The sequence below is a fragment of the Pyxicephalus adspersus genome, chromosome 2 (assembly GCF_032062135.1).
Source record: "Pyxicephalus adspersus chromosome 2, UCB_Pads_2.0, whole genome shotgun sequence".
NCBI classification, from domain to species: Eukaryota; Metazoa; Chordata; class Amphibia; order Anura; family Pyxicephalidae; genus Pyxicephalus; species Pyxicephalus adspersus.
This window is the reverse complement of record NC_092859.1, coordinates 102657942-102674352: the sequence shown is the minus strand read 5'-3', so window position 1 is coordinate 102674352 and position 16411 is coordinate 102657942. Positions and strand designations below refer to the sequence as shown.

Genomic DNA, 16411 nt, shown 5'->3' with positions numbered 1-16411 from the left:
ATACATTCTCAACACATCTCATTAAATCAAAGGTTAAATTGAATTACACTTACTATCAATTGCAGCGATGTAAACATCAACTTCAACCTTGATAAATTCTTTAATGATCTTAAAAACAGAAAATAGTTAAAATGTAAATTTTTTTATTCACATTACTATATAAATACATTTTATTAGCTCTCATGAAGTTACTGTTTAAGATGTTTCAGGGTTTCTGCAGAAAGGTCCCTTATGAATAGACAGAGAGGTATACATGGAAGGTGTAAGGTCCTCTAGAGTCCAACCAACTATCCTTCAAATGTGCAGCCCAAACTCTGATACTATTCTGCTGGCAAGTTGGACTATCCACTAAGCAGAACATGTAAAGGATAGTAAAGGCTTCATTATGGTAACGGCTTTGTTTAAATAAAAAAAAAACTTTTAACTGGGAGGATTCATGCAGGTGGTTATTGCAGAACGGGACAGGCGATGTCCCTTCTGTAATAATTTCTCTTACATGTCTGTTCCCCACTCCATCCCCCACCGCCATCAAATTTTGCTGAGCATGCACAGTTTAGCGTTGGCTGACAAAAAAAAAACCTGGTAATCCCAGTTCCCCTTGCATGTGTCAGGAATGAATGAACTCCTGCACTGAAGTTACATCATCATGGCACCGCCAGTCAAAATGGCTGAAAACTGTCTTCAGGAACAGGAAGTAAAGAAGGACTGTACAATTGGACAGGGATAGGTAAGTAATTGTGAGTTTAGTTCTTTAGGTACTAGTGTACTCTTTTCTATATGTATACACTGTATTTAATACTCACCACTAGGTGCTATGTTGTAAAATGAAAGCTAAACTGACACAAGCCTAGTATGTGTATGTAATAAATATATTTATAACTAGAGTTTACCTTCAGCAAATAAAATATGATAATAGGATCAGTAGGTCTAAAGGTAAAGACATAAAAAAATGTTTTTGTTTCCCTGGAGCACATACTTTAATCCCTACTGGTGCCTACATTTCCATACTAGTACTACTTGCTAAACACGGAAGTAATCTGTCTGCATTGATGATTATGGGGTCTATTTAGAAAACAATCTGATATTCACTAGAATTCTTTGGTGCATGATCTTTCAGTCCATCTTTTTTTAATGGCAGGGATTGATTATCCACCAAAGAGTCCCTGCTTAATATCAGATTTACCACTTTATATATTCACAACTAAATGTGTACCCCATTACATTTTCATTACTTACCCCTTTTAGACCTTTCATTCCAGACATGTCTAGGAAGGACACTGCTCCAAAATCAATGATTAAACTATGGAGATCAATTCTGGGAACCTTGATATTGTTTGGCAGATCTGCATTCCAGTCAATGACAATGGGTAGGTCAGCAGTGTTAATGGGTCTGTCTAACTCCTCAATGACGTTATTGTCTAATTCTTCGTAATCAGACTCATTGTTGTCATATAATGTGCAGATTACACCTTTCTGCAATACAAATTGTTTAAAGTTTAACTTAATGACATTACCTTATGGTGCTAAAACAAAATTCTGTTAAAGTTGCTCTGCAGTGTTATCAAACAGAACAGTCACATTTCAAAGAGGAAGAATGATGGAAAACTGGAAGATAATTTAACTTTAAGAGAAACTTCACTTCTAAAGACACACATGCTAGATACTTGTTGCCCAAGATGAAGGATCATTATTGTCTAAGGCAAAAATCAGTGGTCCCCGACATTGTTAATTGACCCACTGTACAGAATCACTCAACAACTAAAAAGGGACAACTGTGCAGCTGGCTACTGCCCACTCATCCTCCATTCACCTCTCAAAACTGAACATGACTGTCTGTTCAGCAATTCTAGTGATGCTGGAAATGATCACAAAATACTGTTTCCAGTGACATAAATTTGATGTCTATACACAGTTTATAAACTGTCAGGTCAAAGTATATTTTAACTTGCTCTGGATAAATAGAATTGGAATATGAAAGCTTGAGTGAGATTGGTAGCAGTGAGGGTATGGTGAAAAAATTTAAGTAGTGACACATTGGTAATGCAGCTTATGATCAGGACAGTAGGAATAAGTTAATATGAATGTCAATGTGCTCCCAACTACCCCAGCCAATGGGTTTGAAATGGTACATTTGTTGAGCATTACTCTTATTTACAGTACACTTACACTTAAAAAGCCCTGTCAAAATTGTGAAAAAGGTCTTTAAAATCTTAAAAGCTTACCTGTGGTATTTTTTTCCATAGGCTTTTTTGTAATTTGTAATGTGTCCTTGCAACTTGCTAGAAAATTTGACTATTCCACAAAGAGTCTATTCCCCAGTTACAGCCCCTCCTTTTGCACATATTAATCCTCTCCGTTCTGGGTGTTTAATTATGGACTGTGCTGGCCCAGCATTTTGGTCCATTTTCTCTCCTTCCTATATACCTTTATATGTAGCTGCCAGCAGAAGAGTGTAAGGGGATAGTAGAGTGTCACTAATGTCTGCAAGGGCTGCTGACATCCAGCATCAGTCTCAGGGTTTTTGGATGTCTACACACAAAAGGAGACCTTTACAGATAACTAAAACTTCATGGCCCCAGAATTATGTAGGCATCATCAAATGGGACTACAACCAGCCAAAGTTCCAGGAACCCCTAACAGGCTTTGGAAGTATCTGTGGTTGATTATGGCTGATCTGCACTATTTTACAGTAAAGTGTTGATACATTTAAAAGTAAATAAATCAGAGATCATTTGCATAAAAGTATCATAACACAAAAAACTGACATCACTCAAGCTTTACTTAGCAGTTTTGTGATTGGCTGTACATGTTGTACATTAATGAATGCTCACTACTTACTGGTGTGACTTGAAGTTCCCCTTTACTCAATAACTTCTTGATTTTTCTTAGAGCTTTATTGCGCTTTCTTAACACTCTCAGTGGGTTAAACCCTGCCTATAAAACAATAAAATAAAAATTAATTATAAAGTATTTGTTCAAATAAATAAATACACATGGATCAATGCATAAGACCTAACTTACAGCAGCCACAAGTTTATCCTTAAAGAAGTCAATGTTGGCAAAAAATATTGGTGATGGACATCTGAAGATCTTGATTCCTTGAGGTTCATATATCTGCCGAAAACAAATAAACATTAATGCATTAGACAGAAGTTAAAAAAAAGATGCAGAACAAAACCATAGTACAAATAAAGTGTCCAAAGAATAATAAATAGATAAGGGTCTATACTAGCTAAGCAGCATGGCAAGCATAAAAAAAGTTCTAAATGTATTTTCTAAGAATCCTCAATCAGAAGCGGAACAGCATTGTGTTTCATTCATCAATAAAAACTTTTTAAGCCCCAGTAGTCTACATTCAGTGTGTGCTTTGTAGTTTTTGTTCAGACTGCCCCATAGACAAAGTTTATGTTATTTTAACATTTTACATCCAATGTCATCTCATGTTCTTTTTTCTTTATCCCTACCGTATTTACATTGGCAGTGAATGCAATTTCCCCTCATTCCCCTACTGTACTTCTTCCTGTACCATCTGTGCACCACAGCGCCATTTATTTTTATCCTAAAGCCGCAGCAACCTGCATGTGCTTTCAGGGCAGAACGCCCAATTTTTTTTTCTATATGCACAGTAGCTGCACCATTTTGTGTTGGCACAGAGCTACTATTGTGTGCCATTCTTAATAGGCTCACCAAATCAGCCCACTTTTTTCCATCACATGTGCCCAGTATTGGGGGAATTTTTTTATCAAACAAGCACAACTATCAGCCAAGCAGCACACCACTTATCTAATGTACATGACCACCACCATCTTGCTTGTCAGTGGTGCATTTATTTACAATACTTTTTTTAACATATGTTTTTCATTTTGGAGGATAAAATTTTACAAAAAGTATTTCTTAAGCATCTATCTCAGCCCACCTACAATATTCACATCTGTGCGGGTTTATATTGTACGTGCAATCTGTATGTGAAGCTGGAACTAAGGGGGGATCTTTTACAATAACTCCAGGATAGGATGCACATACTTACATTTGTATAGTCTTTTCTGTTTCTGTAAATGTCTGTTCCCATAACATTGGCAACCTGTGAACATTTTGGGCTGCAAAAATCCAAAAAACAAAAATATATCTGACTAATATGTATACAATAATACAGCTGGTAGTAAGATTCAGATAAGGAGTTGTTTATTCAAACACTAGTAACACCTCTAGTACATGCTGCAAAATGTGACATTTTAATGCAATCATTTGTACTGGAAATTAAATAATAATGTACTAATATCAATGAAATATTTATTTTTCAATTATTTGTGTTTTTGTATACTGCGTGCATTTATTGAAATTCAAACTTTTACTTACAATTGTGCACGGAAAACAACAGTAAGCAACTCAAATCCAACTCCTGCTGCCAATCCAAGATCCAACCCAAGTAGGACAGCAGAAATGAAGGTTATGACCCATACCGCCTGTGAAAAAGAAAAAATTGCTTTATGATTGTCATGTGTTTATTTATTTGTTTATAAATATCTTCTATTTAAAATACCTAAGGTTCAATATTCTGAAGACCATAACATTCAAATAGATTTCATTTTTTGGTCAACTTATTGAAAGTTTGTATCTTTATGAAATATCTGAATGCATAATATCTGAAAACCACAACTATCAGCCAATTGAAACATTCTCAGCTGTGTTTATTAACAATACGACTCAGTGCCTTTAAAAAAACACAGCAATGAAGCGTTACCATTGGTTTATGTGCTTGTGAGGGTAGCGAATGCTCCTCACTTTGTAACGCCGCACTATACAACACTGTACACTGCGTTTGGAACAGAGGAGGATCCTTGTAGTACTTATTGGTGTGGTGTGGAAGGGGGGAGGTTAACAGAATTTTAAAAGTTTCGCTGGACTGCATGGAAGTGTTTATTTTATGTTTTATTTAAGCTTTGCAGACTGTGTTTAACTAAGAAATTATTCTGCTTTACTACTGTGCATATTCTTGCCAACAGCTCCTGATTTTAATGAATTATCGAGTTTCTATTTGCTGTATCACACCGTTTGTGATCTATAGTATAGTTGTACAAAGAGATATAATTAATCGCAATGTATCTTACTGGTCTGACTCCAGTCTGCCATGAGTGCAGTAGTCCACTTTTGTTCACTAGGGTATTGTGGAAGGTGGTGACCTTACCACAGAGAATGTCAAAAGTCAAATAAGGAATATTCCATTTTTAAGGTAAAGTCCACTTTAAAGAGAGTGGCTTCAATCAATTTGCTTATCAGTTGGCTGTAAACTTTTATTCTGTTCTTTCTGACAAAATTGGAATGAACATAACCATATTAAAAAATCACATATCAAGTTATAATGTTGGAGTCCTTGATGTATTTTTACCCTGCAAGATATGCTATCTAAATTAGTCTAAGAAGATAATTTATAGAGTTGGAATCTCTATGGACTTCTACTTTATTACAACACTTACAAGACTTTGAACTCATAGTGGAAATCACACAGTGCAAACAACCAGTTTTCCATTCTAGTAGCAATCAAAACAGATTCTTGCTAAAAAGATAGTATTAAGTTTCCATTAATTATTGACCCCGATACTGGGAAATGGTGCATTTATTTTTTAATTACAAAAAACAAAAGACTTGGCAACTCAAATGTACTACTTACACAATCATATTTGTCCTTGCGAAACAATTGAGGAATTTCACTGAACTGCATTAGCATTCCCTTTAGGTTGATAATAACCAAAGCTGCAAGAACAGACTGGAAAAAATATTTATCCATTAGTCAATCCATTATTCTTTAATTGCACATCCAAAGGTAAGATTAAATTTAAACTTTAATTAGAGATAAAAATCCATCATTTAGGATTTTACCAATGCCAGCTATTATTTCAAAAGCAGAGGGATATTCTTCATAAAAACAAGAAGGTTAACACTCTTATAAATGCTCATAAGTTGTTGATGAGGACAGTTTTGTGGAGTTTCATGAATTTATTCATGCATGTAAAATAATATACAACAACCAAACAAAATCATTTTTGCATTGTCCCCATCAATAACAGAAACATGATATACATCCTACCAAACAAAAGAGTATTAGTGTTCATAGGCAGAGTATTGCTTATTTAGCTTTCCATACATACATGGCAAACAAGTGCAACATTATGTACAGCCCCCTCTTTATCCTGTCTGAATCCCACTCCATCCTGACTGGCCTCCTTCTGCCCTTGCCATCCCTCCATCCCGGCCAGCCACCCCTCAATTCTAGCTGACACCTCTCTCTACCCTGTGGTATCTCCTCTGCCTTGGTCAGGAATATGTTATGTATAGTTAATTTGCCCCTACAGAAAGATTTGTTTCAAAACTAACGTACAACAATTCTTCCTCACTTTTTAAACCTGAGATTTAAAACATACCTTTTGCAGTGGTTCCAGAAGGAATCCAATAGCCAAAGTGACAATCATAACAATTATAGCCGATAGAAGGCCTGCAATCTGTAATAAGATTTAAAGATATTTCAACATGAATAATTAGAATGAGCAGTATGTAGTTGACATAAAAATTTTCATTTTTTGTACAAGAACTGTTAAAGGTTTTTAAGCTCTCTCCCATAGGCAGAAGTTAAGCAGATCACTTCTTGCAATTGACAGACTCAAGTGTTAGCAAATCATGGGTTTTACATGAGTATAATTTTAGGATTAGCAAGGAATGAGTAAAGCTGCGTACACACTTCCAATTTCTATCGTTGGAAATGAACGACGAACGATCGATTGGTCAAAAATCGTTCGTAAAAAAAGTAACCAACGACGCCGACGAACGAGAATAGTCGCTGGAAATGAACGACCGGACCGGCGGATCGGATTGGACGACGATCGTTTACCATCTATCGTGTGTACGGTCGTTCATTGATCGTCCATGGTCTGAGCATGCGTGATGAACGAACGTTCGTTCACTTCCTGTCGTGCACGTCACTTCCTGTATCGCTCAAACTATCACATCTATTGTGTGTACAATATCTGCGAACGATCGTGTCGTTATCTGCATGTACAGGATCGGTGCTATACGATCGTTCGCCGATATCGTGCAGGATCGTTCGTCGTTCGTTTACCAACGATAATTATTGGAAGTGTGTACGTAGCTTAAGGCTGCAAACACACATACAATAATTGTCGTTTGAAAGGATCTTTACCCATCCTTTCCAACGGTAACGACTACATGATGCTTGAACGAGCGTCGTGCATACAGTGTTGTTCTGCTCTATAGAGGGGAGGGGGCTGCGCTCTCTTCCATTCACTTTCATTATGATCTGTTGTCCGTGACCGTCCGTCAGACATGTCTATTATGTCTGTTGTCCGTGGACCCGGCAGGATGGTCGTGCGGACCACAGACGATGATCACTGTACTCACACCAGATTCCTGTTTGATATTAGCGCTGATTAGCGATTATCGGATGAGAATCATCTGATGTGTGTGCGTTTTAAAAGGGAAAGAGTTCCCATCAGTTAAGTCAAAGGGAGATCATAATCTGCTTCTGTTGTTGCCCATGACACCAACTTATTTCTGCCAACAATTCCCTGACCTGCTACAGTTGTAGGAATAGAAGAGAAAAGAGGTAAATAATAGTTCACTGTGTTCTAAGAACTGTAACCTCATCAGCAGCAAGCATGTGTTCCTTTGCTACCTAATTCCCAATACTCAGTCACAGAAGTTCTGAGTGGAAATCAACATAATGCACTAGTTCTCCACCCGTCCATTAACTTTATATATTCCTCGCAAGATTCTCTTGTTGTAGTCATTGTCTTAGCAGTTGTTAGACCTATTCCTTTATCAAATAAACTCAGCTGAGCAGAATAAATGTCAATGGAGTATCCAGAGTCATCACTTTACTTTATACCTGTGTCACTGGGAACATAGCACACTTGGAATTCTTTCTATGTAGCACAGTTCCTATCACAATTGCTAAGTAAACTAGCAGCTCGGAACAATAAACTGGTCAAACTTAGTAAATGACAAAATAATAAATAATCAACAGAGGGTAGTGAAACTGGTATAATTTATGTTGTAAAATTGACCCTTTATACTTTATGTTGTACAGGTCATCTATATGAGACTGTAATGAAAATATTATCACCCCCTTCTTTTCAAATAAGTGTTTGCAGCAAAGCAAGAAAATGGATTTCAGCATACATGTGGCATTTTAACTTGTGCCTCTTCATATGATAAGGGACATAACAAAATTTCATGGATGTTGGAAGGAAGGAATTGTGACTAATGCTGAAGCTTGGGAATAAGATTTTCACCTTGTTAGGCATATGTACCAGCGGAAAGTAGGATGATGAAAATTATAGGGATTATGGTTTCTAGTAGTGTGGATAATGGCTAGCATGGCAACTCATGAGCTTACTTGTATACAGATTGAAAACTATAAAATAATTATTTAAAAATGGTGCAAAGGTGATTCGAGGAGTAGCACTTTGATCAGGATTAAAAATCCCAGCCAGCAAACTATCTGCATACAATTTGTATGTTTCCTCATGATGTTATAGGTTTCCTCTGCCCATTTGGGCAGCAGGGTGGCTCAGTGGTTAGCACTCTGGCCTTTGCAGTGCTGGGTCCCAGGTTCAAATCTCAGCCAAGACACTATCTGCATGGAGTTTACAGGTCCTTCCTGTGTCTGTGTGGGTTTTCTCCCACATTCCAAAAACATGCAGTGGGGTTAATTGGCTTCCCCCCAGAATTGACCTTAGACTACATTAATGCCATATGACTATGGTAGGGACAATAGATTGTGAGCTCCCTTGAGGGAAAGCATAATATGATGGGGCTATATAAATACTGTATAATAATAATAAATTCCAGTTTCTCCCACATCCCAAAAACATACAAGCATGTTTTTGTCAGCCCCTAAAATGACTTTGCGCTATGTTAAGTCCATATGGCTATGGTTAGGACATTGATTGTGAACAGGTAAAGCATTGTGGAAGATGTCAGAGCTATTTAAACTTATAAATAAATGAACTGAGGGCTAATGAGTAACTGCGCTTTTAGCACATAACTATAAAGGCCTTAAATCCTTCATCTACATTTGTTAAGTGTCTGTAACTAACATGTGCTTATGTTTCCTTCCCTATAAAATAAGAACCCTTCTTTAGGCATCACTGTTTTTTTGCTACACTGCCTTCTTTGCATTAGCCTGTGTTGGTAAACAGGAGCAGTAGTCATGCCAGCAACAACAGATTATTTGGAATCATCATATATTTTTCTACTTCCTGTACTGCAATGAGGTGCTAAACCTAGACAATATGCAACGATCTTTAGTAGTCAGATAATGGCCCAGAGTGTACTTTAGTCCTAGATAAACATAGCAATGACTCAGTACAGTGGCATAGGAACAGGAGTTGCAGAGATCTTGAAACTTATTCCAGAGGGCCTCTAGGCACCTTCCTAATGACCACTGTTGGGCTGCTGTACACAGAGCCAACAGAGAAGATCTTTTGCTATTGACTTCCTCTTTCTGGGCACTGACAGTAAAGTCATCTGTCATTGCCCAGCAAAGGAAGACAGTAGAGGAAGATCTTCCCTGCTGGCTGTGTGTTCATTAGTAGATGTCCATACTATAAGAGGTCTGGGGGGCTACAAATGGAAATGTAGGATTCTCATATAAATTGGGGTCTCAGATGTAAAGTGAGACTCCTAATGTAAAGGTAGGGTTCTAATGTAAAAAAGAGCTTCTGACATAAAGGTGGGAGTGTGAATTTGAAAGGGTGGCGCTTTTAATGACTAGGGGAGAACTCTGATGTAAAAGGGTACTCCTGATGTGAAGGAGCTTGTTGGTAGGCATCTTGGCACAAATTGCACAGTTCCAGCTCTGCAAGCACTCAACTGGCAGCACTGGTTCAAAGACCCAGCGTCTGCACTTTTGATGACTGATGGCAGTGGGCGTTACTAGTAGCGCTCACTGCTGTCCCTAACCATTCCCTTTGGAGACTGCTGCAGGGAGATGCTACATGTAGCGTTCACCCAACCAGAAGCGTTTCCTGGCATGATGAAGCAGTAAATGCACCGAAACCAGTGTGAATTAGCACTATACAGGGGAACATGGGTTTCTTACTGCTGCAAAAAAGCCCTAACTGCTTGGTCGATAATCACCCGTATCTGGTAGTTATATTCCTTAGGACAGTTTCGCCTATAGTCAGATATCAAAGGAGTTACATAGATAACCTACAGTTATCTATATTACATTACAGGATAGAATGGAGCACAGAGTGCATCTGGGGATGAGTTAGAAATAATTTACAAACGTTTTAAAGATAAGGGCAGGATTCCTGTCTCCTCCTGCATTCTGCAAAGAATATTTTAACCTAAATATAATATGCAAACAATAAATTTGTCAGAGATTTCTTTGGGTTTACTACTCTTGGTGGTAATTAAAATGATTGTGCTAAATTCAAATCTGTACTGACAAAACAGTTCATCAAAATAATCATACAGACTTATTGCTAGCCTCTAAACATCACCTGCTACTCCATTTGGTACAGCAGCCCCAGAGAAATTTCATGCAAACACAGACTTTTTAAAAATTGCTTTCTGCATGGTAATACAGTCCCTACTGCAATGCACTTATCCTTTTGATTGAGAATGTATGCAAAAAAAAAATGTTGCATGTTGCACTGTGGGAGGACAGGGCTGCAAGTAGCAAGCTTTTGATGACATTCAATCAGCCGCAATGTGGCAATGTGTTGATTTCATCGCATCTTATGTAGTGCAGAGTTGTCCCATGCAACACACTCTTCTTGTAAGGTAAAAGACATCTTACTGTTAAAATTCACAATGCTTCTGATAAAAGGTATGTATGTATTCAGGTAAAAAATCTTGGTCATTGATTGCCTTTAAGATGAAATTTTATGGCTAAAATAAATTATATGGAAGTGACTTACTAAAGCAAATCTGTGCTCATTTCAAACTATTAGAAAAGTTTTCCTTGAAGCCAAGTAGGTATTTTAAGTGTGTAAAGCACTAACTATTGTAAAGTCTACACTTTTATCACCTAAAGAGTAAAAGGTAAGCACCATCATTTAATTTAATACAGCTTTTCTAAAACCTAATTATGTATTTAAAGTGAACATACACTTTTTGATAGATCTTTTCTGTAAAAACTGTTGATCTTTCCAGAAATCATGTTAATAAGGGTGTGCTCTGTAGCCCTGTCATAATAATTAAACAGTGAATATATATTGTACATGTATATATACAAGTACACTGCACAGCATTTTGCAGTAAAATCACGGTTGGCATTTTTTTGATATGACCTGGACTTTTCCTCCTCTGATGTTACTGCATTTATGGCACTGTAGGTATATAGAGCGTAATGCTGAACCTTATAAATTAATTACCTCTTAGTCCGTTTTATCCCTTGTGACTCCAGTTAGAAGCCTGGGAGACTAACCCTGTGTTCAAAAAATCTTTTGTAAGGTAAAAAAAACCTGCCTGCACACAATACTTAGTTGTGGAACTCCATGTTATCACAACACACATGTGAATAAGCCCTATATGTCTGTAAACTTCCTAATATAAAGTAATGACTCCAAGGCAGCTGGACAAACCTTGTATGTTTTTTACTACTACATGTACAATTCAGCACATTGGATACCATGATCCTCAGTAAAGCTAACAAAGACATTTTTACTTGCAAATGACAATTACTAGTCTAAGATTAATAATGAGGACATACCTGTGTTTTTCCACCTGTACTTTCCTGGACGGCAGATCGTGATAGTGCAGTACTTGCAGCAAATCCTCTGAAACAGCCACCAAATATATTGCTTAATCCAAACGCCACCAGTTCCTACAAGGTTATAAAATAGACCCAAAGATGTAAATGAATATTAAGCATGAATTTTTAACTCCTGTGAATATGCATTTAAGAAGTACCATAATTCTATGGTTATCTAAGGACTAAGAACATGACCGTGCATGCAAGTGCCAAATACATTTACTACAAAGAAGAAAACTAAAATTCTTCCTTTACCTTCATGAAGCCAAAACCTCCTAAATTTGGCATACCACACTCTTCCTCCCAGAGACAGTGGGAGAACTTCAGCTGCAGTGCTGCCAATCCAGAAATCAGTGTGCAGGCCCAGGTGTAGCCAGGTACTGACTGCCAATTTACTAGCTGGTATACTATTGGTGACAATGCTGACAATCACATCTCCTGCAATTTTTTTGCTGTAGTGTAACCAGAATCAGCGTACACGAGAATACAAGAGCAGTGCATTACTGTGGCCGTACCATCACAGGAAGCCGCATTGGATGGACTTGGCTGGCAGGCTCAACAGGTATTTAAGGAACATTTTAGGGGACCCAAGAAATAACTGTAAGTGCAGATGCACATAACTACCATTCCATCTGACCTTTCTTAATTCTTTATGTTCTGCTCACATCTATGACACATCTATCACACAATGTTTGCATAATTAGGCTGATTTTACAGACAACCCTTGGTTATGGAAGAGCCTTGGTGCCACAAAACATTTCTATTCACAATCCTTATCTCTGTGCCCAAATTCATAAAAAGAAACATTTCAACCAAAATAAGCTGAATACTTGTTATAATATATATATATATATATATATATATATAATTTATATATATATATATATATAATATATATATATATATATATATATATATATATATATATATATATATAATAATTAGACTTACCTGATTACCATCGATCACATAATCATGCTTGATTGAATAGACTTTGGCCACAGAAAAGGCTACAGCAAAACCAACAATGCCAATAGAAAATCCATCTGCGATACATTGTTCAAAAACTGAAATACTCGGAGCCATTGGAGGTTGAAATCTATATACAGAAAACATAAAAATATATATTTTATGCATATATTTGCAGCACATATGCCACAAATTTATATAAATGCAGGAAAAAACTTGAATGTTAGATGTGTTCTAAGACCAACTCCTATATATATATTTGGCACATTTAAATTCTATATAAGGCTTTAAAGCTATTTCAACCTATAATCAATTCTCCTTAACTTAATATAGAATATTTCAATTATTGAGAAATCAAGCAGGGCACCAGTGATTCTCAATAGAAGCTCAAGCAGAGAGTATGATATACTAATAAGTGGTGCAGACATTTATCCATGCTACAAGACAATTATCTAATCTAGATATCTAATCTAATATACAAATACTAGTTCTTGATATTGTAACATTTGACTTTCATTATTCAAATAGTGTTTAACAAAACCTCAAACGTAGAAAGTCGAGATTTAAACAACCTCTTTCACATAGGAATGCTCACATCTAAATAAACACAAAACACTGAAAATGGCCTAAATGTAACTACAAAAAACTTTAATGCAGTACTTGCCACTGGGGACAGTTGTAAAAAAAATAGATTATAATGATCCAGTTTTGCTAAATTGTGAAAACTATTACATGTCAGCAGGATAGTAAAATTTTACAGAGGGATTTTCACAAAATTCAAACAAGTCAGGTAAATGATAAGTGAACTTTAGTACTGAAATATGTAAGGGTATGCATTTCATGCTATGAAAATAGTATTGCTGACATCATATGAAATGTAATACATCAATGCTAATCAGAGCTACAGGAAAATTTAAAAATACTTGTTAACGGCTGAGCAGCACTACACACTGCTAAATGTCAAAACCAAGCAATGATAGAAATTGTTTAAACTAATACACACAATATGGCTTACCCTTTTTCTAATTTCCCAACAATGTCAACATTATATTTCACTTTGAAATTAAAGGCATATGAAACTCCAGTTGCAATGACTGTCTGCAAAGTAAACAAGAAAAGAGAAATGAAAAGTGCACAAGACCTTGTTTATGTTAACATTTTTCCTTTGACATCATTAGGTGGGCAGCACACAGTGGCTAAGAGGTTAGCACTCTGGCCTTTGCAGCGCTAGGTTCGAATCTCAGCAGGACACTATATGGGTGGAATTTGCACATTCTCCCTGTGTTTGCGTGGGTTTCTTCTGGGTACTCCAATTTCTTCCACTGTTCCCAAAATATACATTTAGGTTAATATATGAGTGAGGTAGGGACATGAGATTGTGAACCCCTTTCAGGGACAGCTAGTGACATGACTATGGCTTTTGTAAAGCGCTACATAATATGTTGGCACTATCTAAATACAAGATAATAATAAAGTGTCTTCTATTCTAGGTTCTAATCTTCTTGTAGTGTATTGTCCAACACTTTACAATTTGTTAGTTTTACCACAATTCATTGAATACTACAAAAAAATGTCCACATCAGTTTACAATAATAAATATAATAAAATGTTGAATTGGACATTTTTAAATTAAATTTGGTAGAAATTGGCACACATTAGGAGCAATTGAAAAGGCCGCAAAAAAAAGAGATATGAAGCAGGTTCTATGTAGCAATAAAATGAAATATTTTAAAGTGGAAGGTCAGTATATAGGCTGGTTAGGCCAGAGTTTCAAAAAGAAACAAGAAGAAAGTTTTATCTTTGTATAAAAAATAGAATGTGTTATCTGAAAGACAACCGTCAAACATATTTAGAGTTACAGGATAGTAACAGCTTGGTTAGGCTGCACTGTAGGGGGGAGAGATGTGGCAGGTTTAATTTTCGTATTAACTTTTTTTGTTAATAAAAATATTTTTGAGTGACAGAATAAACCTTAGCACGTGAGTAGGCCACAAACCTTAGCACGTGATGCAGGTCTTGCCCTGCCAAAAAAAAAAAAATTCTGCAGCTGAGTTAAATTATGTAAAACATTGTGTGGCATCTTTACAGTGTAGGAGTACCAGAATATAATGTAATTTAAAGGCCTTCAGCACACTGGTTGTAGAGCCAATCAAAAGCTCCAGCATATACAGTGCAGCTCCAGCCACTAGTCTTGCCTGGAAACCCATTTTTTATTTATCGAACCTTGCTCATTGTGATCCCCTATACAAATACCCCGGTGCTCTGTAAAAAAGTGAATGTGCAAAAACACACCATAGAAAAAGAACTTTTATGATTTCTCCTCTAGAGAGGAAGGGCCACGCAGATTCCCCAGACTCCCTGGGGAGAAATGTTCCTGACAGGGGCTGAGTACTAAGACCACCCAGCTGAAGCCGAGTGGGCCTTCTAGCCTGTCTGACCAAAATCAGACAGGTTCCATTCTCTGTGGGTTGGCCTAAGCCTTCCCACCAGATACTAGGCTGCGAGCTCTCCCGAAGAGAGATTCAGTAAGGGAGAGCACTCAACCATAAGGTCAGAGAACTTCCCAGATTTCAGGGCCAGCCCATAAGGGAACAGCATCTCCATCGTCAGTAGAAACCCATTCTATGATTAATGCATGGGCCCCTTATCTCTTCTATTTATTTTTTGGTGACTGTCTGTCTATGTATCTAGTCCTAGTGACATTGTTACTTACCATTATAACCTCAATAGGGATTGGTACTGGAATCTTTGCCTTAAAGCGATCCTTAATTTCTTTCACTACAAAAACTACGACCATGATGATTATCGTTGCAACAAGATCAGCAATGTTTGTTTTGGTAATCTGTGTAAAGATTCCTTCCAGTGTCTATAAAACAAAATCAGCAGGGTCATAAATCTGCATTCCAAAGTTTAGATTATAGCAAATATCTGTACATTCAAAGGGGATCAAGTTTAAAGGCAACATTTGTGCAATTAAAAAGCACACAGGTCTCATCGTTGTTTCCAATTAAAACCACAAAGAATTATAAGTCAATGGGTATTGACTGGCCAAAAAAGAAAAGTGTCTTTATACATATTTTTGCAAATCCAATTCTGTACAATTCTGGACACAATGTAGCAACCGTCTCAATTTTATTTTTTGCTTTTCAAATTATACATATCTTTAAGGAATACATACTTTTAACAATTATGTTTTCTATCTACATCAATACCATTTTCATTTTCTGTACATTCGGTCCATAGTACTGTTATCAGTTCCCTGTTACATTTTCCTTTATCTTGACATGTGAGACTCTTGTCTCTGTAACATGTCACATTTTATCTAGCTAGTGTTTTACCCAACTTCTGATAAATTTCTAATTTTTCATTCAAATTTGGTTACCATGTCTTGTGGTGGTTATTATTAAATACAGTTGTACCTCTGTATAAGTCCACTTTGGAATAAGTCCAACTTGGTATAAGTCCTGTTTGGACACGAAAAGTCTAGCTTGGCATACAACCTTTTTGCTAGAACTTGTATGGGTCAAAATGAGTCATAACACCTCATGCAACCCTTATTTACTTCTCTCGAGACAAAGCCACGACTGCCCACAAGCGTCAGTACGCCAGTTGCTACCATTCAGTGAACAACCTGTGCTATAACTCTCTGTGAATTACATAACATTT

The 16411-nt window shown here is 36.8% G+C and overlaps 1 protein-coding gene across 2 annotated transcripts in view; it reads right to left on the bottom strand.

The window, feature by feature from the left end:
- LOC140324083 (chloride anion exchanger-like) overlaps positions 1–16411 on the bottom strand; it is a 30952-nt gene that overhangs the window by 5385 nt on the left and 9156 nt on the right. For both annotated transcript variants that reach the window (XM_072401642.1, XM_072401641.1), the window contains exons 7-18: positions 15459–15611; positions 13761–13843; positions 12728–12875; positions 11735–11848; positions 6420–6497; positions 5669–5764; positions 4357–4463; positions 4028–4097; positions 3022–3114; positions 2839–2934; positions 1237–1473; positions 54–108 (exon numbers count right to left, since the gene is read on the bottom strand). In XM_072401642.1, coding sequence (XP_072257743.1) covers positions 54–108; positions 1237–1473; positions 2839–2934; positions 3022–3114; positions 4028–4097; positions 4357–4463; positions 5669–5764; positions 6420–6497; positions 11735–11848; positions 12728–12875; positions 13761–13843; positions 15459–15611 — 1330 coding nt within the window. The remainder of the gene's footprint in view (positions 1–53; positions 109–1236; positions 1474–2838; positions 2935–3021; positions 3115–4027; positions 4098–4356; positions 4464–5668; positions 5765–6419; positions 6498–11734; positions 11849–12727; positions 12876–13760; positions 13844–15458; positions 15612–16411) is intronic.